This window comes from Rhyacophila brunnea, unplaced genomic scaffold, assembly GCF_057557595.1.
Source record: "Rhyacophila brunnea isolate RB1 unplaced genomic scaffold, BYU_Rbru_1.0 scaffold_13, whole genome shotgun sequence".
NCBI classification, from domain to species: domain Eukaryota; kingdom Metazoa; phylum Arthropoda; class Insecta; order Trichoptera; family Rhyacophilidae; genus Rhyacophila; species Rhyacophila brunnea.
The window spans coordinates 20,003,865-20,031,562 of NW_028232785.1; the positions used below are offsets into that span (position 1 = coordinate 20,003,865).

Below are 27,698 nucleotides of genomic sequence, written 5' to 3' on the forward strand. Positions count from 1 at the left end.
AAATAAATAAATAATATATTAGTCAATCCTCGATGAGGAACGACCCTCTTGCTCGCCGTAAAATTCCGCGCACTTAAAGAGCTCAGAAATTTTCCTTGGTAGAGCCGCAATTACTGACCGGTTCAACTGAGTCGAAAAGATTTGAGAATATTATCTTCCTATACAACCAACATATGGAGACACTCACAGAGGATATGATCGGCATCCTGCAATTCGCCACATAAGAAAGTCAGAGATTCTATTAGGCCAAGCTGACAGTCTGGATGCAAAATCACTGTGTCCGATTAGGAACTGAGAAGTCTAATGGTCTAAAGCAATCTTTCTCAAAGTGAGCGATAACGCTCCCTTATGTGCGCTGGAGGCTTTCAGGGAGGCAGTAGAAGGCTCAATGAAAATTAGGGGGCGATAAGAAATTCTAGAGGGGCGACGGCAGGCAAATTCTATCTATAAAAATCCGACGGAATCTAGACACGACACCACTTGAGATGCGATTTACTACTCGAATGCTTGGAGTCCCGTATATACGGTTAAATTAGAATCGTTTACGCATGTAATAGTGGATGCAGCTTTATATTTCATGTACGTAGTCTATGTTTTTTCATACACAGATTTTCGGTCGATCGCGGCTATCCGAAGATTCATCCTTCACATTAGATAAGTTTTAAATTCAAAACCTTCTTTTATTGTTAATAAAAATACTTCTAAATATGATTAAGTATCAGTTTTATTTCCTCTCATTGAAACACTCTTTGATCTCAGAAAAGAATATGGGTCTCACCCTATCTATCCTATCCATATGCATGTTTAAAAATGTTCAATAACTGTATTTGACATACGCAACAGATGGTAATGTAAAAAGGTAAGTTTAAAAATATGGGAAGCACTAGATTTTTTTTTAATTTCAAAGTGGGCGGTAGTCAAAACAAGTTTGAGAACCTGTGGTCTAAAGTCAATTTGGGTATATCTATGCCCTACTTTATATTGTAAAAATAACCCTTGCCCTTGGAAGAGGACGTCCATCGCCCTTGCCATGCACGCAACGCGGCGGCATACGCCAGATCGCGTCCCACAACTCTTCGAGCGCACCGGCTCATGGATTCGAGATCTGAAGGCGGCGATATTAAGATGTCGACATCGAAATTGTTTTCAGAAGCTCGTGTATATCAGGTTAACTTGATCTGTGCTTGCAGGTTTTGTATGGCGGCAAGTGAGAGGCCACGAATTTTTCAGCAAAAATAAAACTTAATTATTTTTTTTTTTTAAATATTGAAAGTTTATCATAAACACTTCTCAATCATATGTAAAATGTCACATTTGGACGAGTATTCTTCCAAAAAACAGAAGATTATTTTTTTTAAATTGTCAGGGTCGCCACAAAACTAAACTTTAGAAAGAGTTTTCAAGTCAATAGTGTTCTACGGTGTGGTAAGTTTCAAAACACGGTACCAAGCAGAGGGTCACTTTGCATTGTTTACACCGAAACCTCGATTCTCTTCTTAATCTTTTCGACGAGCAAACTACACATCTCGCTGTTGTTTTAATTTTTTTTTTAGTTGGTGGTAATTTTTCAAGAAAATGTCTTTCTGTAAGCCGCGATGGTAAATCAGACATTTCTTTTGCTGACGTGAATTTTGGGGGCACTTTATATTTGAATTCGTTTAATATTTGGCGAATCAACTCCAACTGAAAATCGGCTAGCGGGACACGCTTTCCCGTTTTTTGGCAATATAATATGTGTGCATTCAACAACGACAAGTCCATCATGTGAAAAAATGTTTTCTTGTACCATCTCATCGATTTTCGCGATGAATGTACGCTTGAAAGAACCGTATCAGACTTCTCTACTGCCGCCATATTTTTATTAAAATCTTGAATACATTCAGGTTTGATGACAGGTTCATTTCGGTAAGTTACTTTTCCCGTCTCAACAAGAACGGGAGAATGGAGGCTTGTTAGCATGGATACCTCTCTTTTGTCTTTCCAAATTTGGGCTGAAATAGTTGCAGTGTGATAAGCTTTCAGCTCTCCTTTTTTTAATTTTTCTGTGAGTTTTGGCATGCCTTTTCTATTTCTACTCACTGTACCGCAAGTATTTGTTTTTCTATCATGAAGCCTTTGAAATAGAAGTGGACTTGTGTACCGATTGTCCACATATAAAGTGTGTCCCTGGTCTAAATATGGCGTCATTAGAGTCATAATTATACTACCCGAAATACCTAAGTGTGTATGTGTAGTATATTCAGTCACTTCTCCAGTATAAACAATAAAGTTCAAAACATACCCCGTCGCACAGTCACAGATGACAAAAATTTTTATTCCAAAACGGCTTGCCTTTGATTGTATATATTGACGAAATGACAGATTACCTTTGAATAACAGCAAACTGTCATCAATGCAGATGTTCATATAGGGATACATATGTTCGCTAAATATTTTTTTGAAATGTTCGACAATAAATCTTATTTTGAACATTTTATCTCCCTGTGTTTGCTGGGTATTGTCACAGAAGTGTAGCATGCGTAGTATAATTTGGAATCTGTTACGAGACATCGTTTTGGAATAAACTGGTGAATGCAATAAAAAGTCTGTAGACCAGTGGTCTTTGATTTTGTTCCTCGAATTACTGGTCATCAAGAAACATATTCCAATAAAGAGATATATTTCACCCGCTGTGACATCCGCCCACTGTTTAAGTCTCCAACTCAATTTGTCGCAAGTGCTCTTGACATACTCGTACTGCCTATTCGTTTCGTTTTTTACAAAATTTATGAGACTGTCATCCACGAACAATTTAAAAAAGTCCAATTCGCTATTGCCGAAACTTTCAAAATCTGATCCTGATTTTGAGCTATTGAACGAATTTATTTTTGGCACAAAGTCTCCAGTTTCCCATTCGAAAACTGGCATCGATCCATCGACAGTAGGAGAATGAGATGCATCTTGTTCTTCGTCATCACTCAATTCAAAATCACTCTCGTCAGATTCAGGAGTGATGCCAACCCTGTCCAAAAGATCTTCAGCCGATTGATGAAGTCCCGAAGTACTCGATTCGCCTTCCATATTCAAGGAGTTGAAAAAATCAAAACGAAAAGTTACAAAAATAGTTCAAGCACCGTAAAAATATGAATTGATAATATAAATTTGTTAACAAGTTAAAAACCTGTTGTACCTCGGACCTACTTTCATTTTTTGATTTTTTATATATTACTTGTTATAGGTAAAATCGCCAACTTTAGTTAGTTTGATCTATTGAGTATGCATTGATATATGTTTTAAATTAAATATCTTGATATTCATGATGATTTTAGGCCATATAAAAGAATGTGGATTTAGGTCCAAGCTACAACAGGGGTGTTGTACCTCGAACTTATGCAGGCTGTACCTTGGACATACATTTAAAAATGTAATTAGGGATCATTTAGGTATGCTAAATAAAAACACAGATGTATAAAATTCACATGTTTCGTATATTACAATAAAAGAAAAAAGCTTTTTACAAATGTGCCGCTAGATTTCAAAATCAGCCAAGTCCATAATGGATGAATAGGAGAAAAACTAGCTTTTTGTTTTCTCAAGTACATAGTCACGAGTTTATATTATTTCGATTATAGAACATTTAAAATTAATAAGATCCACATTTCGATAATGCAGAAATTTTAGAAAGCAGTAGTTCTTCAACAATTCACAAAAAAGTCAAAAATACCTAAAGGTGAACTTAGCTGATTTTGAAATTTAGTGACACAAATATGTTTTATGGAACATTTTTTTTTCATAACATATCTTAATAAGAATTAGGTAGGTATTGTAACACATAAAATGATTCGTTTTTAATAATAAAACATCAATTATCTCTCCCTAATCAGCTTTGGGGTGAGGTCTTGTCATAGGAGGTGAACAATAGTACTTAAAGTTAACGCTAGTGAGGTTTTGCTGAGTATTCATCGCGCTTTGAGGAGTGAGGGCCGTTGAAGTCGAAGCAATAGATTCAACAAATTGAGAATCAATTTGGAGAACAATGTCTTCACCAATTTCAATTGGAAATGGGCGATCAGTAACATCCGATGGCGAAAATTCGTAGTCTTGGAATATATTTTCATTAAGGAGAACAAATCCTGTAACCTGAAACCGCTTCATAGTGTTGGTAGGTGTCAAAGCTAAGGGAAAAGCTTTTCCTACTAACTGAGCGATATCATACGAGTAGATTGTTACTGGTTTTCCTACATTTCATGGAGTCACCTTAAATTCATTCATAACAGTGTTGTAATATTTTTTGATTCGCCTAAAGACACTTCTGTCTAGTGCAGTGGTCTCCAACCTTTATGTTACTACGCCTCCCTTTAAAAAAAATCTAGTCTTGGCGCCTCCCCCCCTTTATTTCATTAAATAATACAGACACTTTTTTAACACACAAGTTTTTACTACTTACTTATATCAAATTCATTTTTTAATTAATTTTTTTTTCATGCGACGAATGAGCTTGTTTATTACCACAATCAATTTTAAAAGAAGTCAACCAAATTCATCATCGTTCATTGACAAAAATTAATGGATTTTATCATGAGCTCCACATAGTGAATAGGGCCCACAGGCCAGGATCTTTCACCCATATATTAAAAATATTTAATAGCCCTGAAATAAAGCAGCGCCGCAGGCGACTTTTTTTACTATTAATAAAATTATATGAAAAATGCATTAGCAAACTAACCAAGAACTCAGGAAATAGATTTTTGTTTGCTTCAATATATCTGGCGTAGAAATCATTTAAATGTGGAGACATGTATTATTGTTATATTATATTAAAGAAATCACGTCAAAAACAATTTTAAAAAAAAATATCACACCCTGCCTACACGCTTCAGTTGACACTTTAGCTACGAGTGACATTTAAATTTAAGGTTATTGTTTTCATGCAACCAGCGGTCGTTTTGTGCATTACCGAAACAGAGCGTTTGCAAAAGCGCCATTTTTAAATTTCTCCGCTCCAAATATTTTTTTAATAGGATTTAAATATATTTATTATATATTAAAATAAACATTCATGCACTGAATTTTTACTGTTACGTTAAGATATGAACTTTTATTTATTTGTAGATATTATGGTATAAAAAATAATTTATTCAAAAATTTTGGCGCCTCCCCTGGCAATAGATTGCGCCTCCCAGGTTGGAAACCGCTGGTCTAGTGGTTACATTTTGTGACTTAGCACCACCACATGTTCCAGGTGGAGCTGCATTGAGCATAAAATCCTTAATTTTTTTTCGACCATGTCCGATCCTAATAAGATCATATGGTCTCCACAGAGTAGAGGTTTGTATTAACAGATTTTGTTTTTTACGAGAAATGGATGTCAGCCACTTACTCAACCTTTTAGGTCCATACCCTGACTCACACATAAATTGAAAAACAATACGTGTACTTGCCAGACCCAGGATTCGAACCTGAGACCCACGGCGTGATAGTCCAATGCTTAAGACGCGCGGCCACTGTGGGTGTCTACAAAATGTATAAGTAATAGCACAATGTTATAGACATATGAAATTTAATTCAATTACACAATTACTTATTCACACATGAAACATAGTATAGCATATATTTATAAAAAAATAAATGAAAAAAACTTACTTTTACGAACGAATAATTTCAAAATCACTTCACATAAACACGCGTGCCGTTTTCCGTCTGAAACTAGCGTCAAGTGTCCACCTAGCGGAAATTGTTCAAACTACTATTGTAAATTTCAAGATAAAATGGCGCCAATATACAAAAACATGCTTGTGTTCGAGGTACAACCATGTCCAAGGTACAACAGCTTCCCTACTATACAATTAATCAGGTCACATGTATGACACAAGAAACAGAATTGAAACAAACACTCACAGATCAAGAAACGCAATCGCAATTGTGAACGTACCGATGAATTCCCGAAATAATTTGACAAATATTATAAACGTATTTTTCTTCCCGTGCATACTATTTGTAAGGCTCACAAGAAATAATTACAAGATAAAAAGAACTTTTAATATACCACGTTTTTAAATTGTCTGTTGAATAATATAAACTTGACAATTCTATGTATTAATAATTTAGGACAAATAAGGCAATTGTCAACAAACAAATATACAATACTGAAATGTCATTTTGATGTCCATACTAACGTACGTATATATTAATAATTTAGTTGCGAGGACCACCCCCTTAGCAACCAATAATAGTGGATTGGATTACAGATTTCTTCCGAAATAACTTTTCATACAAAACAGAATTAACTGAAAATGAATTCAATTCTACTTAAAGATGACTAAAAGTATTAAAAGAATGCATTGGTGTTCTGATATATTCTAAAAGTTTCAAATGTCTAGCTAGTCGGGAATTTAGTTGAAAATCGATTGCAAAATTTGTACTGGATAAACAACCACCGGTAAAACAAGAATACAAGCTAACAAAAACGTGGTAATAAATGAACTATACACTCCAATTCCAGGCGCGAAATAAATAAGATGACACACTTCAACAAAAAAATATTCCAACTGTACAAAGACAATTCCAAAAAATATTCGCGTACAACTGATATTTCATTTGAACAAAGGGAAATCCCGAATCATTTGTTGCTTTGAATAAAAGGTGAAGTGGTAACCCTACACTACCGGCATATACCGGATAAACAGCGAAGCTCTTTTTAAAAGTCATATTAAATTCTAGCATTTTTTTAAAAATCAGTGTTATATATTCCTAACAATAGATGTCACTACATGCTCGATATTTTAAATTACTCAAAACAAACGCCTGAACCTACGTAAGCGTTTTTGTATGGTCGGCCTTGTGCGACCGTCCATATCCGCGAACATGTTCGCTTTGGTACAGAATCGATTAAAGAATTAAACTACTTCGTCAATCGAGTGTTTTCTTTTATGTGTTAGGAGATTAATTAACAACAAAGTGCTAAAAGAACAAATATCGCATTGGTATGTTTTTTCAACTATATGTGTTTTTTTGTGCGCTTTAAGCTCACTAAGCTGCGAGCATTTAAATGAGCAAACATTGCAATCATGCTGTGGTTCACCGGCATGCGTCTTTTTATGTGTTTGAAGACGAAATAACTGTATACACTTAAACCCGCATATATCACATTGAAATGGTTTTTTACCAATATGCGTTTTCTGATGCGCTTTCAAATCATCGAGTCGCGAGCATTTAAATGAACAAACACCACAGTTGTAAGATTTTTCACGGGTATGTACTTTTTGATGCGTTTTCAAAAAAGCAGGCCGCGAGGATTTGAATGGGCATTCGGTGCATTGATATTCTGTTTTATCAGCATGTGTAGATTCATGTGTTTTGATATTGGAAAATGATGTGCATGTATATGAACAAAATTCGCATTGAAATAATTTTCCACCAGTATGTCTCCTTTTATGCGCTTTAAGAACACCGAATCCCGTGCATTTAAATGAACATTTATTACATTGAAATAATTCTTTACTACTACTATGTAATTTTTCATGCGTCTTTAGACGAAACCGATTTTTGCATTTAAATGTGCAAAAATCGCATTGATACGGTTCCTTCTCTGTATGTGTTAATTTATGCTTTTCGAGACTACCTAACTCTATGCATTCAAATGAGCAAACGTCGCAGTTGTATGATTTTTTATTACCATGTGTCGTTTTGTGCTGTGTGAGACTTAATTCTGTTGAAAATTTATTTGTGCATACATCACATTCATAGGATTTTTCAACAATGTGTGTCTTTGTATGTGTTTTGAGATCGACTAGTTGGGTACACTTAAACGAGCATACATTGCATTTAAATGATTTTTCAATATTGTACGCCATTTTAAGTAGTTTTCGTAAATCAACCCGAGAGCTACATTCACCATCGAGAGAATAAAGTTGCGTAACCACTTCCTGTTTAACATTTTGCTCATCTATCGATATTTCTGGACACTCAGTTGATTTTTCAGCAACGTGAGTAATTTTATGTTGTCTGAGATTGGATACTGTCGTGCATTTGTATGAACAAACATCGCATTGAAACAGTTCTCCACCAGTATGAGTCTTTTTGTGAGTTTTAAGACCACCGAGCTGCGTACATTTAAACGAGCAACTGTCGCAGTGAAATAAATTTTCAGTAATATGTGTCCTTTGATGTGTTCTGAGAACAGCGCGATTCATAAATTTATTTAAACACACATCACACTGGTATTGTGCTACAGCAGTATGTAACGTTTTACGTTGTTTGAGATTAGATTGCGCCGATGACGGTTTTTTGCTGGTGTGTTTCCTTTTATGTGCTATAAGAAAAAATAATTTCGTACATTTAAACGGACAAATATTGCACTTGAATGGTTTTTTACCAGTATGTGCTGTTGTATTTATCTCAATCTGGGAACTATGTTGGACATCCGGAGAATCGTGTGTCATGGGAACTTCTTTTTTGACGTTTTGTTCAGCTATAGTTAATTCTGAATGCTGTATAAGCCGTTCTTCAGATGCAGATTCCAAGATATTGATATGACGTCCCGTTTTCTTTATCTTAATCGGTTTTTTACTGGTGTGTTTCCTTTTATGTGATTTAAGAAAAAATAAATTCGTAGATTCAAACGGACATATATCGCATTTAAATAGTTTTTTACCGGTATGTACCGTTTTATTTATCTCAATCTGGGAACTATGTTGGACATCCGGAGAATCGTGTGTCATGGGAACTTCTTCTTTGACATTTTGTTCATCTATAGTTATTTCTGAATGATGCATCAACCGTTCTTCGGATGCAGACTCCAAGATATCGATATGACGTGTCGGTTTATTTATCTCAATCAGGGTACTATGTTGGACATCCAGAGAATCGAATGTCATGAGAACTTCTTCTTTGACGTTTTGTTCATCTATAGTTATTTCTGAATGATGTATCAACCGTTCTTCGGATGCAGACTCCAAGATATCGATATGACGTGTCGGTATATTTATCTCAATCTGGGAACTATGTTGGACATTCGAAGAATCGTGTGTCATGGGAACTTCTTCTTTGATGTTTTGTTCATCTATAGTTATTTCTGAATACTGTATCATCCGTTCTTCGGATGCAGATTTCAAGATATCGATATGACGTGTCGGTTTATTTATCGCAATCTGGGAACTATGTTGGACATCCGGAGAATCGTGTGTCATGGGAACTTCTTCTTTGACACTTTGTTCATCTATAGTTATTTCAGAATACTGTATCATCCGGTCTTCGGATGCAGATTTCAACATATCGATATGACGAGTCGGGTTATTTATCTCAATCAGGGTACTATGTTGGACATCCAGAGAATCGTATGTCATGGGAACTTCTTCTTTGACGTTTTGTTCATCTATAGTTATTTTTGAATGCTGTATCGACCGTTTTTCGGGTGCAAATTTTAAGATATGACGTCCCACTTGATATGTCTTAATCGTTTTTTTACTTGTATGTTTCCTTTTATGTACTTGAAGAAAAAATAAACTCGTAGATTCATACGGACATATATCGCACTTGAATGGTTTTTTATCGGTATGTGCCATTTTATTTATCTCAATCTGGGAACTATGTTGGACATCCGGAGAATCATGTGTCATGGGAACTTCTTTGACAGTTTGTTCATCTATAGTTATTTTTGAATGCTGTATCAACCGTTTTTTGGGTGCTGATTCCAAGATATTGATATGACGTCTCGTTTTATTTATCTCAATCGGTTTTTTACTGGTGTGTTTCTTTTTATGTACTTGAAGAAAAAATAAATGCGTAGATTCATACGGACATATATCGCACTTGAATGTTTTTTTACTGGTGTGTTTCTTTTTATGTATTTGAAGAAAAAATAATTTCGTACATTCATATGGACAAATATTGCACTTGAATGGTTTTTTACCGGTATGTGTTGTCTTATTTATCTCAATCTGGTGTATCAATCGTTTTTCGGGTGAAGATTTCAAAATATTGATATGACGTCTCGTTTTATTTATATCAATCGGTTTTTTACTAGTGTGTTTCTTTTTATGTTCTTGAAGAAAAAATAAATGCGTAGATTCATACGGACATATGTCGCACTTGAATGGTTTTTTATCGGTATATGCCTTTATATTCATCTCAGTCTGGGAACTATGTTGGACATCGTGAGTCGTGAGCACTTCTTCTTTGACGTTTTGTTCATCTATAGTTATTTCTGAATGCTGTATCATCCATTCTTCGGATGCAGATTCCAAGACATTGATATGACCATCTCCTTTACTGATTCTATCAGAAGTCACGGTATCCAGTGGACGTATATACTTCTTGTGATGTCGTGCATAACATCGCGGGTTAGACACCTACAAAGTAATTGGGATTATTGTATCGGGTTGTTGACACGGTGCTTGATTTGATTTGATTAAATTTGAATACTGTCATGTTATTTACACATGACACACTTTATTCATATGGCAACAAAACGCAAAAGATCGACCTCAGTACGCATGCGCACTACGATAGTTTCAACACAGTTCGTCTGAACTATTTCCGGCGCTAAACAAGCAAGGCGGGTTTTTAACTTGAAGGCGAAGCGAAATTCACTCTCTCCGTTCCGATCGTTCGAGCGAAGAAGACCTCCTGAAGCCTCGGACCAGAGGCACATGGCTTTGATTTCCTGACGTTTTTGAGACGTTGATTATGTTCAACCGAAGAACGTCGCTCCCAGGCCAGGAGATCAAAGGAAGCCCATGGTTTCGAAACCTTTGAAGATGAGATGAAGAGCATATTTGTTTCGTGGTATTTATTAATATTTTCATTACGTTACAGTCCACCGAACTAGCATTTTATTTGTATTCTAAATTGTCTGAATATTATACTACGTTAGGCGCTCGTAATTGATTTGATTAATTTACACCTTTATACACTGTCGCCCGTTAGTAAATTTTATATATTAATTATACATCTGTTAACATTCTTTACACGCGTTTTATTTAAATTCCCTTTATCATTGTCTCTATGCATTTCATAGAGTGGCGCTCAAAACCGAGATATTCCTAATTGCATTTCTATGTATTTTATATTATAGGAACATACACGAATGAGTAAAGTAAACGGACAGGTAACTGAGGTTTTAGAGGTAATGTCAAACCACCCACGACCCTGCATTTCCCCGAGTCTCATGCGTTCCCATCCCATCCAATTCCAATCCACTCCTCTTTCCCTACGTTACAATCTGATCAATTGTCACAATTCCCACCTACCCCATACCTCTTTTATACGTGATATTGGCGCCCCACGTTGGGCGCCAAATGTGACGAATTGATAGGTAGTATGTATGGTGGGAATTGTGACAATTGATCAGATTGTAATGTAGGGAAAGAGGAGTGGATTGGAATTGGATGGGAAATATATAGGCAGGTGCGCCTGGGTATGGAGCGTGGAGGCGGGATCTGGAATGGCATAGGAGTGCGGCAGAACATGAGACTGGGGGAAATGCAGGGTCGTGGGTGGTTTGACAATACCCAAGAGACGCAGGTTCGATCCTGCTGGGTGTTTTACTTTTTTCAAAAAAGATTTTTTCTAGTAGCTATATTTTCTCGAGTATTTTAAGAATTATGTATGTTCAACAATTAGAATGGTAGGTACATTCTCAACATCTTGTGAATTATTCGTTGAATAAAAAAAATAGTTAAGTAATTAAAATTATTAGCAAATTCAACCAAGTTACAACAGAAAATATTGGAGTAATCTGTGACGTCGGTTAGTGCCTAATTAAAGTAATATATACTTTAATTTAGAATACAAAAACCGATCTCCTACTGTAACTCAATGGAGATCGCTTATGAGCAGGTATTAAAAAGGCCAATGTGTCGCAATTAAGCATGGCAGTCGTAACATAGCGGTAATGCACAGGGCGCGATAGCCAAGAGACGCAGGTTCGATCCTGCCAGGTGTCTATCTTTTCTCAAAAAAAAATTCTATTGGCTATATTTTCAGAATTATGTATGTTCAATTATTAGAATGGTACATTCTTAAATCTTGTGAATTATTCGTTGAATAAAAGAAATAGTTAATGAAAAGATTTTACATAAAAAGAGAATACAAATTAAATAATTTTAATTGTCAGTAATGAAAATCATCACCTGTTACAGTGCCTATCTTTGCTTTGACCGGATAATCGCTCCCATATTGCAATTTCATATTGGACGATATACCGGACTAGGAAGTCCTTACCTCACCCCTTTTACATCACAAATAAGATGAGACACATAACTGATCCAGTGGGCACCCAACGTTGACTGAAAGGTACGCTGGATTGACGAAATAGTAAGGTTCGACTGAATTACGTGGAACCACAGAGACAGATTGAAGCTTTCATATAGCATATTGAAGCATGCTGATTTAGATGATTACAGTATGGTTAGAAAACGGTGATGCTTTCATATATTATACTTACACGTTGCAGAGCATACCGACTGCTAACTTCCGTTGGACTACCACGTTTTTTATTTTTTAAATCTACCAATTCTTGTGCAAAACAATCGATGTGAGCTATCATCGGATCTGTATTGTCCTCGTAATCATCAAAATAAATTCTGTGTTTCACACTAGCGTTTGAACTGCTCTCAGTGGGAGGAGTGTTTATACTTTTATGATCATTTTTCAAACGTCCATAAACCTATAAAAAAAAACATTTTTTTTAAGTTACAAGATCAAAAATATATCATAGCAGCGAGCTCAACTAAATCTACCTTCAGAGCTATGTTTGCTCTATAATCTGCTACCACGACAAAGCCAATTACGATGGTTCGTAAGCAACGCAATTCGGTGTCACTCACAGTTTCATTATCGTCTATCTTTTCTTGGGCAACCAACCAAACTATTGAAGAGTAAATGGCACACTTATTGAACTAGATACAGTCATGAAAAGAGAAAAAATTGTCATGCTATATACAGGGTTTATATTCTAATGGATTCAAGCTCTGTACTATTCCATTTAAGTCGTTTTTTGAGACCCGGGTTTCGCCTGATTCCATCAAGTACCTTCAGTCGATAGTATTAATATTACAGGGTTTATATTTGTGAGATTCAACAACTTCAGGTTTTGTCAACAAACGCTGCGAGACTGCCGCAACGCGATAATCAGCGTAAAACCCAATTATCGCGACAGTCAGCACATTCAGTAAGTGTGATATACGCCTGTGAGGGTCAACAACCCAAGCCTGGTCAGCAAATGCTGCGAGGTTGCAGCAACGCGACAGTCAGCACATTCCTCAATCGTGACATACCTACATCAATAATAGCTTACTGATATCGATTGAATATTCATTTTAAGCATTGTTCAATTGTGAGTACTTCAATAAATAGCTAATCACAATTGATGGGCATGCACTCCTTATCATCACGCCTCGGACTGAGCATCTCTCGTCGCGCCTCACATTATATTGTCTCACTGTCACACGACACGTGTGATAGTGTGTGGAGTACCTCGCATAAAATTAGATAAATGATATTCAATTGTATTAATATAATATGTACTAATAAATAAATAATATATATGTAAAAATATATTTTTTCGAATATATGATATCATTGTCACCCTAGAGCCGGAGTGGTTATGAAACATATACTATTTTATAATCGCAACGAAGAATAATGAACAGATCAGAATTGAGAAATTTTACGCATATCTTTGTGAAATGTTTTATTAAGTATAATATGCTCCAAGAGAATTTCACCATAGCCAGTTTGTCTTTTAAGCCAACTGGATTCCGGCGTCCCGGAAGACCGCTAAATAGCATCCACAGAGGTATGGCATACTGGCATGACCTAGGAAGATGCACAAGAGACTTGCGAGCGACAGGGATTCTTGGCGGCACCGAATCATGTTCATATACTCAGTGACGTCCCGTGGGGGTAGGCAGATTGAGCGTCGCTTGGGAGCGGTAGTTACTCGAAGGGCGGCAAATCGTGGACAATCATTAGTTATATTATATATAGGTACCAAAACTTAGTTACAACGGAAATATCTTTCAATTAAAAAAATCAGCTCGCTGAATGGAAACAAAGTGTATTAATAAACATAAAAGGTTTGACAGGACTGTATTTTTTTTTGTCGGGTTCGCGATGTCTAGTTGACTTCCATTGTGCTTGGACGTCACGTCCTTGATGACCAACAATCATACGTGCAGATTTCCGAATTATATTTGAATTATAGGTAGGTACATGTACTCAAGTACCTAATTGATTTATCCAGATATTATTGCCATTCATTCGAGAGCTTTAAATGTTGTCAGTTGTATTTTTAAATGTATCTGAAACTGTGGAGTCCCAATATTGTCTATTGAAGTAGGATGGCATTTAAATTAGATTTAGTGGTATATATTTTGTTAGTATATACAACACATTTCTTAGATATTGGAGTCATGAAAGGATGATAAAAAATACTGTATAAAAATGGGCGGTATTTTGGCGCTGCCTAGGGGCGGCATTTTGTCTAGGGACGTCACTGCATATACCGATATGGCAAAGAAAGAAGAAGATACTCACGCGATGAACAGCATTGTTACTGCTTCGCTCCGCTGAGTCACCTAATATTTTATTCTTTGCATACTTCACTTCTTCTTCAACATTTTGTTCATCAATCGTTATCTCTGAATACTCTGGCGTTATGTCCTGGATTCTATAAACTGTCTTTGGATATTCATCATTAAAATTGATTTCGCTGCTTGCAATGTTAGAACTGCTCCCAGTAAGACAATAGTTATTTATATTTTGACAGTCCAATACACTTCCATTTTCCTATTTAAAAAAAATATATATATAGATAACCACATAAGTTTTAATAATTCCTCCATCAAAAACTCAGACCTCCTACCGCCAATCTAGGACAGTGACAGACTTAAGGTGATACACCAGTGAAACGGCAAATAACTTTCAACTATAGGCGCGACGAAATTTTGGACTCGCTGCCATTCGGAGAGAGAACGTCGAGCTGGAAACACGTCAATTTGTTTCGTGATGGTGACGGGCGTATTAATTCTTAAATCGTGTAAAGATGACCAAAAACGTTACCCATTTACTTTAAAAAGAAAACATGTCAATGAATATATTCTTATTGTTACTGATAGAACAATAAACAGAACATTAAATGGACACATGTTGGATTTATATGACAAATTATATTTCGTTTGAAATGCGTCATTTGCACCCGCAATCCGCGCATCGCCTAGCCACGATCTTTTTAGACTGTGCCTCAACTGCCTTAAAGCCGCGTTGACACGGTCCAAGTACGATCCAAGTCTACTTGGATAGGAATAATTAGTATGAAGATGTCTCATCCAAGTGACAGCTTCATACTATTTATTCCTATCCAAGTGCACTCGTATGTGACATCTTCATACTAATTATTCCTATCCAAGCTACTTGGACCGCGTCCTACTCATCCAAGTTAACTTGGATAGGAATAAATAGTATGGAGCTGTCACTTGGATAGGAATAAATAGTATGAAGCTGTCACTTGGATGAGACATCTTCATACTAACTATTCATATCCAAGTCTACTTGGATCAGTGATGCCAACCGTACTATAATTATAGTACAATACTATAATTTTACTTCCGTGAAAAATGTAAAATACTATAATTTTACGCCAAATGTACCAAAATACTATAATTTTAAAGGATTCAAGACGAAATATGTTCCTGTACCATACATTTATCAGAAATACTATACTTTTTACGCCATTGTACTATAATTAGCATAGAAAAAGATGGCAACACTGACTTGGATCGTACTTGGACCGTGTCAACGCCGCTTAAGCAGATACTTTGCAGACACTTTGTCGGCCATTTTGGATATCTCGTCCTATGGACTGCCAACACCATTTTACACCCCCAACAACATATAATATACCTAACTTTCACATTAAAATAAGGCAGTAAGCTATCGAGAAAAAATGAAAAGAATACGTAGGTATATAATATATACACAAAATATAAACTATCTATATATTATGTAGATACCTACATGTTATTTGTCTAATTTCTAGTCACTAGTTTCTACATTTAAAATTGTAAAGCAGATTGCGGATCAATTTTCAGTTGTCTTTACTAGGTATTTTGATAAAAAACTAAACTAAACTAAAACTGTATTTAGAATACAAATAATTGTCTAGCAAGAAACTTGTCATGGAATACATAAAGTTGTGACTATATTATTGAGATGCACGTCGCATACTGTCACGGCGACAAAATTTAGTCTATGATTTCGTCATTCTGCAGAATATTTTGAACAATCACCAACTCGGTAAATTCAATGATGGGGAGTGCCGCCTCTAATGTATTAGTACTTTGAATAATTATTCATGGTAATTTCCATTATTTTTCAAACAGTTTCTACGTTAAAATTACTTGCGATAATATATCCATAGATAATATTTTGAACAGAACCCAACCTGCAGACCACAGATAATAGACAACATTCTTATAGAAAATACATAGTGCCAACCGTTAAAAGTCTAATCTCTTTGGTTAAAACCAAAAAACACGCAATTTTGACATGAGTCAGAAATGTGTAGTCATGTAGAAAATTATAAAAAAAACGTACATTGAGTCATGCAGGTGTCGATGCAGTGCAGTACAACGTGAGGTGACCTCATTGTTGTTCTGGTGATTTCGGCAAATTTTATTAACTGGCAACGTCTGTTTAAAGGTTCAAAATGTGCTAAGGGATGAGAGCATCAGTCTGATAACATTTGTTAAAAAACGTAGAAAAACGATATTGCAAATTTGTTCCCGTAGCGGCAGCTTACTGTGACGTCACGTGATAGTACGCGACATGCATCTCAATATAATCACAACTTAACTGTTACAATGTAAGTGGTGTTTAATTTACAAGAAAATACACCCCTACTCCCGTTTAAGAATGTATTGCGTAGCCATAGTAACAAAATTATAAAGACTATCGTCTATACATTGAACAAAACAAATTCTTACCTCTTTTATATCAATTGTGACGTTCTCGTCGCTTTGTTCCTGTTTTACCGATATGTCAAAATCGTCCTCGCTTTTGAAGATATTTGAATACATCAATTTGCATGCACCTTCCCTGATGCCTTCTGCCGATTCTTCGGGCAATATTTCATCGGACGGTTCCGTTTTTATATCCATGTCAAAGAATTTAAAGAGTAAACTGTCAAAACGTTCATGCGTCACTACGCACGCGAACATGAGGTAGCATATTAGAGTGTTGCCGTCTTCTTGTTAATAAATTCAAGTATACAAAGCATTCCGTCAGTGCTGCCATCTTTTCAAAGTGGAATAGTACAGAACCTACAAAATTATAGTATTTGGGGGAAAAATATAGTACGCGTTGTTATGTATTGAAAATATAAAGGTTTTTTGATTCTCAGAAAAAAATAACGGAGAATTTGAGTAACTCCGAGACCTTTTTATTTAGGTACCTCTTCCGACTAAAAATGCTTACCGAAGAATTCAAGGAATTTCGTTTTATACCCAAAGTCAAGGGAATTTGTACGTTTTTCGAGCAATTTTTATTCAAAGTTCTCCAAATCTTCTTATATTGCAAAATTATAGGAGTTGGCACCAATTTATCGAACGGAAATATCTAAATTTAAGTAATTTTTACATTATTTTTCCGATATTCAAAATTATAGTATTTTGGGCTTACTATATCTGTTTTATATCGTACATAGTAGGCGGACCAAATTTATAATACAAATACTATAATAATTATAGTACGGTTGGTAACACTGCATTCCGTGAAATAAAATTATACGTAGTATGTCGATAAAAACTATAATAGGAATAGGTCTCTCAGCCTACTTTCATCATTAGCACCTATAATCAGAGATTGAGCATATCAGTCAGTGGGCTCGTAGTATACCATTTTCCTTGCAGCAGGCTTCTACATTCCCGAAATCTGAATCATTTTTCATGTACGAATGGCCCGAAACCAAGAATTGGTGGTCTCTGACTGAAACGCTGTTGCTTTGATCCATTGCGATTTTCATTCATGCTAAGGCCATTTTATAGTTATCGTTTTGATCCGTACAGCTGTCGTTAAATGCTACTAGACGCTTTATTCCAACTACTTCAAATTTGAGATATTCTAAGACGCAGGAAGCTATTTCGTGGGACCCTCGTAAGGAGGCTGTTACAACCCAAACATACATCCATCCATATTATTTGACGCTAAGTCATGGACTCCCAAATTATTTTAGTAAGTACAATTTACGCTTATAATATGCGACAGACGTGGTCAAAGTAGGAAGAGGTAATGCTTTCTATAGGTCAAATCTCATACTAATAGAAAGTGTCGCATCTCATGATTTTGTGCAGTACCATTTTCGATGGAATATGCTCGAGTGGGCGAAGAAGGGGCGCGGGGAGCGGGGCTAGAAGCTTGGTCCTGCCACTCCGTCCGTATTTCGTGTTACGTCCGTACGGATGCAGCGGCTCTGAGCACGCACGCGACAGCTGTCGAGAGCAACGAAAAGGTGATAGACCCTTTTTCAAGAAAAAAAGACAGACTAATCAATTTTACAATGAAATAAATATAATGTTTAATTTTAATAATCTTGATGTTAATAGTAAGTATAATATAATCCAAATAAATATTTATTTTTATTTTTAATCAACCGCAGCACCCCATATAATAATATCTACGAGCCACCACTGGTTATAACGAACATGTAAAAGTGGGTTGACACTTGACTCCGTTGGGCAGGTCGTGTCTCAAGGATGGAAATACCCCAGATTCTTTTAATAGATCGTTAAGGAACTTTAGTTGAAGTCGTTGGACTGTTTGGTTTGACTTTGGACTATTACATCAGTAAATTATCTGGTGACTGAGCTCATTGAGCCATCCGATCTTATTAGACATATAAATAAAATTATAGTACGGAAATTTAAAATTATCGTACGTAGCTAGTAGACGTACTAAAAGTATAGTACGGTTAATTCGATCAATTCAAATAATTCACACAACAGTTTCAGATACACTGAATTAGAGCATGAAACCACAGTAGCCAAGTCGCTTAATTATTGTGACAATGGGTCTGAACATTGCCAACTGAAGAGGAAAGCCGATACATTTCACGACCTGGTCCTACCTTTCCGCCCCTCCCGTTCTCTATGGATGACCTGTCATTGTCTATAGAGTGCTCAAACTGACGCGTCTGTCGTGTTCACTTGTCGGAGTATTCTTAGTTTCAGATTTCTTTCAGATTATTTTAATGTATCTTGGAGACCTTGGAGATCATCTGATTTAGTGGTTCTATGTTATTAATAATTGGAAGTGTGGATCAACGTAAGTAAACTTCTTCTGTGTACAATAATATCATAATACACTAGGACGTTTATCAATGTGACAGTCGATTCTAAACGACAATAACTAATAACATATATATACTCTTCAGTCATTACAGAATACCAAACTCTGCTTGCAAGAGACCACTCGTTGCTTGTGCAAAAAGTTATGCTCAGGCTTTATTAATCTAAAGATGGCGGTGGTCTGAATCAATAATTACATTTTATTATTCGCTCTGACTGATTCGGTCATGTGTGTCACGAGTCACTCTTTTACTTTACCGTGAGATAAACACACTTCACAAATTCACTCTAATAGAGAAAAAAGTCGCTTGCAGTGCTGTTTCACTTAAAAGGTTTTAACATTTTTAAACACGTGGTTTTGCAATGCTTTTTTGATTATTATATGTCGACTCGAGTACTGGACCACTCCAAATGGATTTATTATAAATACAAAAAAATCGTTAGATAATTACAAGATAAAAAGAACTTTTTATATAGCACGTTTTTATATTCTCTGTTGAATCATATAAACTTGACAATTCTATGTATTAATAAATACTTTTTTTGTACTTGATAGAAATACTGAATAAATAGGTATAGAATACCGAAATGTCATTTTGACATGTCATATTGATTTCCATAGTAACGCACGTATATATTATTAATTTAGTTGCTAGGACTGGACACACAAGAAAAAATGTGTACTGGAAAAACAAGTATACAAGCTAATAAAACGTGATAAAATACACTAAATACAATTAATTTTAACTGGAACACCATTTAGAAAACGCTACTGTAAACTATCACACCACCTTTAATCCTAGCAATAAATCGAGGGGCTGCCAAAGATCCCGGCCTGGAGGTCCGCTTCAGGATGTAGGGCCATGGTGCCCACACATATCTTCTGGTGCCGTCTTCTATCGAAGCTTGGCGGCCGGCGTGCAGTACACTTCTTTATCCCGGGCCAGTCGTATCAGATCCCCGATGCCTTGGACATTAAGTCACTTACGGAGGGTTACGTAGCCAAGAGAATATCTTTCTTCCTACTCTATCTTCTCCTACAATTATGAGACGAATCAAAACGATTTAAATTCCTTGCGACTCATAAAGATGAGGCGTCTTCCCAATTTTTCTTTTAATCTGAGTGGTTATAAAGTCATCGAATCATGAAGAACGTACTTTCTTGTAATCTTCACCGTATGAGGCATTTCCATATCTCCGTCCACAACGGCGTCTGACTGACTCACTTATGTTTTCAGATCGTTCATAAAGAACACTGACTGGAATTAATTTCACATTTTATTTATTAGTCAATCATGAAGCATCCACTGACAAAATATTGTATGTCTGACTTCGATCAGCCAGTGACTTACATATTTAAGGTCAGTCGTAGGTAAACGATTCGTGTCTAAATAGCATAACTATTCTCCCATATGATGAGTCTTGTGATGTTTCCTAAGATCGCCAGCTGTTATCGATTTGTATATACAAAAATCACATGTAAACGGTTTTTCCCCCGTGTGTGTCATTCTGTGTCTCTTTAGATCACCAGATAGCACAGATTTGTACGGGCATAAATCGCATTGATTCGGTTTAATGCCACTATGGATCTTTTTATGCATTCTTAGACCGCCACCAGAAGAGCATTTAAATTCGCATATATCGCAAGAGAAAGGTTTTTCACCAGTATGGCTTCTAATGTGAACCTTCAAATCGCCAGGCTTTCGACACCTGAATGTACACATCGGACAGTGGTGTGGTTTTTCGCCAGTGTGAATCATAAGATGTATTCTAAGATCAGAGAAAGTCGTATATTTCAAATTGCAAATATCGCACGTATGTGGCTTTTCTCCGGTGTGAATTTGTTTGTGTTTTCTTAAATGGCTTTTGGTGTTACAAGTACGCGGGCACACGTCACAAGCGTACGGTTTGACGCCCGTGTGTGTCCGTTTATGTATTGTCAGATCGCTGGAAGTCGTTGACTTGTAAGGGCAGACGTCACAGGAATAAGGTTTCTCGCCCGTGTGGGTCAAACGGTGCCGTTTGAGGTCGAACGACTTCGCTGATTTGTACGGACAGTCGGGGCATATGTGGCGCTTTTCGATAATTCTAGATGTGGTCACTTTTTTGATCATTCTGGGTGTGATCACTTTTTCGTTATGGATGATTAATCTGTGCTGTCTTAAACACGCACGCGTCGAGACAATATCATGGCAAATACTACAAATAAAATTGTTTTTAAAAAATTTCATTCTTTCCAAATGTATACGAACTTCCTGCTGAATACTTGTATCTTCCTTTTTAACGTCTTTTACGTGTATATTAATCTCATTAAATGACGGAATAGTGTCCTTATGTCGGGAAACACTGCCTCCCATCCATTCATCATAATTCTCAATTACCATTTGTGTTTCGTTGGTTCTTCTACCAATATCTATCGGAGAATGATTCTATAAACAAAAACAAAAATGTATTCATAAAAAAATAGTAATAATGATTTACATAAAGAATTTAGACTATAATACCCAAATCAAATTATTACAATTAAGTAGCGCAACGTGGCATGGAACGGTGCATATTGGCCATAACACGGAAAGACCATAAAATAAACAAATCGATAAAGAAAAAAAACAAGAGTGCACGAAATGACGTAGATCACTAAGCAGTTTAAATGGCAATGGACTGGACATGTCTCTCGGCAGGTAGACAATCGCTGGACAAATGCTGTCATACAGCAGACGAACTCATAAAGTTCGATGCGTATACATGACAGCGATGAATTAGGGAATTAGGGACCGAGAAGAGTGGGGGTTAAGAATAAATGTCAAAAGTTCGCAGTATGACGCTGCAAATTGTACCGCAGCAAAATTGTCTTTTGTGGCGGATAGGTTGGATGGCTCAATGAGCTCAGTCACCAGATAATTTACTGATGTAATCCAGAGTCAAACCAAACAGTCCAACGACTTCAACTAAAATTCCTTAACGATCTATTAAAATAATGTGGGGTATTTCCATCCTTGAGACACGACCTGCCCAACGGAGTCGAGTGTCAACCCACTTTTACATGTTAGTTATAACCAGTGGTGACTCGTGGATATTATATCTGGGGGTGCTGCGGTTGATTAAAAATAAAAATAAATGTTTAATTGGATTATATTATACTATCAACATCAAGATTATTAAAATTAAACATTAGGTGTATTATGTATTTTTATTTCATTATAAAATTGATTCGTCTATCTTTTTCCTTGAAAAAGGGTCTATCACCTTTACGTTGCTTTCGACAGCTGTCGCGCGCGTGCTCAGAGCCGCTGCATCCGCACGGATGCAACACGAAATACTGCCGGAGTGGCAGTACCAGACCAAGCTTCTAGCTGCGAGCCCTTCCTTCGCCCACTCGAGCATATTCCATCTAAAATGGTACTGCACAAAATCATGTGATGCGACACTTTCTATTAGGACCGCGGTATATGATAATTATTGGATGTATCGGTGCAATTTATGTATATTATAATATTACATTTTTCTCAATTTGCTTGGGGGTGCTGCAGTTCCGCAGTGCATATGGACGAGCCGCCACTGGTTATAGACTTTCAATATCTGCTGTTCACAATGCAACATTATCTCTAGATCGTCTACAAATTAATAAATAATAATTACCATTTTCATAGTCCTAGTCTTGGAATAGGAGCATTCCCCAAAGTGAAATTCTATAGGAATCGTCTCTTGGGCGGTGACTTCTGTATCACCATGGAAGTATCCTTGAGACTTTATGTTTTTTGAGACCGCGACAGGATCCTTTCAGATAAAGTATAAATATTATTACATCTGCTTAAATATCGTGAATATATAATTCGTTTCTACAATAGGTACATACACTCGTATGACTGAGCATGTGGCCCTTTGGCTAAGGGCATTATGCATAGTGATACTTATGTAAATAAACGCGTTATGCTTTACTTGTTGGAGATTTTATATCGGGTTTGCCCAAACTGAAAGTGGGCTATGTACGATTTTCGATTGTAAGAACGTCTCTACGATCGCAGCAAAAAAATCAAACCTGACCCATTCAGGGAATCGATCTTGAGTGTGGAAGAATATGGGATAAACAGAACACGTGTTTCGTTCTGAAAACTGCTCTCGTTTTATACACTGGCGCTCATTCAATATTGGTGTATTGATGGTTGCAACACACACTATTGAACGTATATAATGTGTGATTCATTTTCGTGGGACACTCACACATTCAAACCCCTGCGTCAAAATGTAATGTATTGGGTTATAGCATATCGGAATTATATTTATTAACTTGTTCTGTGGATTCATCAGTTGATCAGTTTATGATTATAAAAACAATCCCATGAGCTTTAAAAAATAGTAGGTATTAAACGCGATTTTTTTTTAAATGCAATAAAAAAAGACATAAAACGGGCTATTTTTTTCGACTGTCCGAACATTTATGTCATTATCTGAAGTAAGTACTTTTAACCTAATTATTCCGGATAATTAAGGTTCTGCTTTTAATCATGTCTTTATTAATTTATATATACAAATTAATACGCATATAACTGATGAATATCCTCTCTCTAGTAGTATGTATTACTCTTAGATTAGACCATTTATTGTATTAAAATACGTCGTATGGATAACGCATAACCCCATTTATTTACATTATTATAGTACGACTATGCATAGGGCCCTAATAGAAATTATTATCATAAGACTAACTCCAGAGACTTCATTAGGGCTGTCATTGACTTCTTCCTTTATGTCAACTTTGTCCTTTGCTAGACTCTCTGGATGCTCTATCGGCACGTCAGGCCAGCTGGGAGACGCCGGCTGTCTTGCAACACCATTTGCATCTTCTTCCAGCTCTATTTTGATGTCCATTTAAACGTTTCAGTCTATATAGCAGAAGTGGTTGACGTTTCAGCTATTTGACATTTATTTATCATAGACAAAAGTTATTTTGTTTTGTTACACACGATGTTGCCATATATTTATATTTTTTACCCAATTTAATCAATGCTATGAATAAGTTATTTCCAAATTTAAAAAAAACCTTCTTGAAGCGAAAATAAGATTCACTAATTCAGGGCTCGAAAGGACCGGAGCGCAGTTCCGGGTCGTAAAATCTACAACAGTGTCGTTCCGTCTCGTCGAAAAAATATATTTACCGTTTGAGCTAGAATGGCCATATAACAAAAAATCGAACACATTTATTTTTATAAAACACAAAACTAGATTCTAGGTATGTTAATATTTTCAGAAAATAAACGAGCGCTCCGGTTTGTAAAATTTTCCATTTCGAGTGCTGCACTGATTGAGTTAGCTACAAGTGACTACCTACTCATTGCAGGTTCATTTACAAATAACTTCACACTACTGCAGGCCGTATAAAAAGACAATTCATCACAATACCTAAATAAGCAACCAATTCTATTACTAGGTATACACTTCAGCATTATTAAATAGGAACCTATCTAATTGAAAAATCAAGTAAAATTTTTGTAAAACCGTTTACAAAATTATTACCTACCTAAGTACCTATTGCATTTGAGTGAGTAATAATAATGAATATAAAAAATGCCCGCCATTGCTTGAGTATGAAAATCATAATGCCAACTGAGCGATGTTAATATTTGTTGAGTTTACCAACTTAATAACGCTTCATGCTCTTGCTTAATAATTTCAAATGTCATGACAGAATTAATAACGTACTGATAAGACTCTTATTTATAATCCAAATTCTTTGGTTATTTATAAATATTACAGTATTGTTCTTTTTGAAGACTTTTTTTTACATTCTGAGTACGTAGCCAGTTTAAAATTTTCATCTCCTGTGTTTCTATTTTTTTCGTTCAAGTGGTAGGAAAAGATCCGAGCAACCTGGAGAGTTGAGTAATCTCTGGTGGAGTTGAAGGGATGAAGTTGCGAGGGCGTGCGTCTTCCAGATGGAGCGACACCATCAAGAAAGCGAGTGAATTAACAATAATAACTAAAGCTACAAGATGAAGTGAAGGATCGTTCTAGCTGGATTGTTGAGAAAGAAGATTGTTGGCATCATCAACAACTTAGGAACATAGTTAAACATTTTATCCATAATAATAATTACCTACAGGTATCTTTCTTTAAAAGTTTTAGATAACATACTTGTTAGAAAAAACCCTAGAAAAGAAAGTAGAACAAGTAGGATTTGTACCATGCATCTTTCATTTTCCAGGCGAGTGCTTTTGTTATTATTTTGAGCTACCAGTCAACATAATGACAAAATCTTATCTTTCTGCCGTTAACACAGTCACTGCTGAACTTTTAATTACCACATTTAAATAACACGTTAATTATATCTAATGGCCAAGTACTCCAAACGCGCCAGTCGCAGTGTTAGCACTAAATGAGTTAATGTATATTGAACTTCTGAAGCTAACCGTCTTGCGCATTACAAAATCCATCACCTATGATGATAACAAAAAACATGGGCATTCAGTCGTGTGGAGATCAATGCATGTACATATTCTGTGAAATGTTACTAGTTCAACGCATATGTGCGTGATACCTGTACTTCTGTGTGGAAGTGAGACGACATGGTACCTTACCAAAACTTATAAGCTTTAGTTTACCAGTACATTGGTAGAAACACTTCAAAGCACTTCAGAATATGACTTTCAGCGCGACACTTCGTACTCTAGTGACACAGCTGCATGGATTCCATCACTGTTGCCGACCGTCTCAAGGGGTTCTACATAATCAATCTTCGTACTTCAGGTTTCACATGGGAAATTATACTAAATATAGAGGAAATCGGCATGATACTGTGATTGTTCTGCATTTCGACGCTTTAGTCTGATAAGATGAAGCAGTAATGAAAATTGAATAACCATGTTCATTCTTTCAAGCGTTGTATATGAGCCCCTACAAAGTGGAGGTTATAATATTAATATCCTTTTTATAACGAATGGTTATTAGCCGCTCGCCTCTGAATGAAATACCTACATTAAAAAACAGCATGTATTTTTTTATCCAACTGCAGATTCAAACATACAAAATCATGGATTTATCCGACAGCTGCTCTAACAACTCGGTTACCATAAGTATAATCCATGCGACCAATTTGACAGACAGGTGACAAATAAAAAAATTACTTACAACAGGACACTCTCGCACTTTGAAAATCTCAAAATTGAAGAATGCATTAACAGAATAGATAAAACTTTGACATGAATTTGCAATAATTATGGAATGAATTAATTGTTAGAATGAATCAATACCGAGTAGGTATTGAACGAGTTGATTGATGAATAATTTGTATATCGTATGAATGATTTGATTTATGAATCAATTTATAGTAAAAATGATAATTGAATGAAAAATATTTTGAATTGATACAAGTGGTTTTGCTGTTTGTAGAAATAAATTGTATATTGAATGGGTATAGTATAATTTTTATTGTCAGTTTAATAAAACCATTATCTTCCATCTTACATAATATATTTCGCAATGAGTTGGACTGTTGCATATTACAGCGAAATCTCTGTTCACTTGAAAGTTGGCCAATAAAGAATAAATTAGAATTTAATACTGACAAAATAAATGTTTCTGTATTACTTTTTCTAGGTCAAGAACCCTGATTAAATATAATTATATTATGTCAAAAAGTACCTACATTAAAGAGTCAATCTGAGGCGAAAGATCTTTTTATTCGGGATAATTTTTGATTCTTCATTATCTGTTCACTCGCATATAACTTCTACAGCTCTACGTGCGAGTAAGCTTCTAGGATTCATTATGCGACAATCCAAACCATTCACGAATCCAAATGTCTTACGTAGTATACTCTACGTCTCATTAGTGCATAGCATTCTTGAATATAGGTCGATTATCTGGTGTCCTTATATGGTTTTCTATAAGCTTATTTTAGAACGCGTACAGAAGAAATTTCTTCGATGTCTTTATTTTAAGACATATAAATATTTTCCTTTCGATAATTCGTCAAATGATTATTTTCCGACTGCCTTTCTACAAGGCATGCTTACTTTTCACTCTGTAGAATCTCGTAGGTCTCTTCTCCTCTTGAAACACTTTTGCCTGTTATCGCGAGGGATGGTTTCCAATGCTGGTGTCCTAGTGAATCTGAATTTACATGCGCCTGTTAATTACCTATTTTGTTGCAGCCATGATTTATTCTGGATCGGAACCGTTTCCTTGTGTCAAGCCTATCAGGGACCATTAGCGAGGAGTGCAAGACTAGTCAATGCGCTCCCCAAAGACGTAGACATTTTCACAGACATGCTATGTATTTTGTATGTTTTCTTTTTTTTATTATTCTCTTCTTCTCTCTTGTGAGGGTAATATTTGTTATAATGTAAATCTCATGTTGTGCACGTCTTGAATTTAGAT

The 27,698-nt window shown here is 35.9% G+C and overlaps 2 protein-coding genes across 3 annotated transcripts; both read right to left on the minus strand.

Annotated features, from left to right (window-relative positions):
• Window positions 1-1,268: 1,268 nt before the first annotated feature.
• Window positions 1,269-17,203, minus strand: LOC147076858 (uncharacterized). 2 transcript variants are annotated; one of them, XR_015069369.1, is made up of 5 exons: window positions 16,965-17,203; window positions 14,518-14,769; window positions 12,425-12,646; window positions 8,354-10,328; window positions 1,269-3,053 (listed from the first exon to the last, which is right to left on the minus strand). XR_015069369.1 is itself a non-coding variant. In XM_085940486.1 (4 exons), the coding sequence occupies exons 1-4, from the start codon at window positions 17,196-17,198 to the stop codon at window positions 6,876-6,878; spliced, it is 4,161 nt and encodes a 1,386-aa protein (XP_085796612.1). In that variant the 5' UTR covers window positions 17,199-17,203; the 3' UTR covers window positions 5,531-6,875. The 2 variants fall into 2 exon arrangements, 1 of the variants encoding a protein (XP_085796612.1); XM_085940486.1 differs by lacking the exon at window positions 1,269-3,053 and having other exon boundaries at window positions 5,531-10,328.
• A 2,582-nt stretch (window positions 17,204-19,785) lies between these two features.
• On the minus strand, window positions 19,786-24,266 carry LOC147076859 (uncharacterized). The gene is made up of 3 exons (XM_085941378.1): window positions 24,030-24,266; window positions 22,962-23,099; window positions 19,786-21,751 (listed from the first exon to the last, which is right to left on the minus strand). The coding sequence occupies exons 1-3, from the start codon at window positions 24,189-24,191 to the stop codon at window positions 20,723-20,725; spliced, it is 1,329 nt and encodes a 442-aa protein (XP_085797504.1). The 5' UTR covers window positions 24,192-24,266; the 3' UTR covers window positions 19,786-20,722.
• Window positions 24,267-27,698: the final 3,432 nt, after the last annotated feature.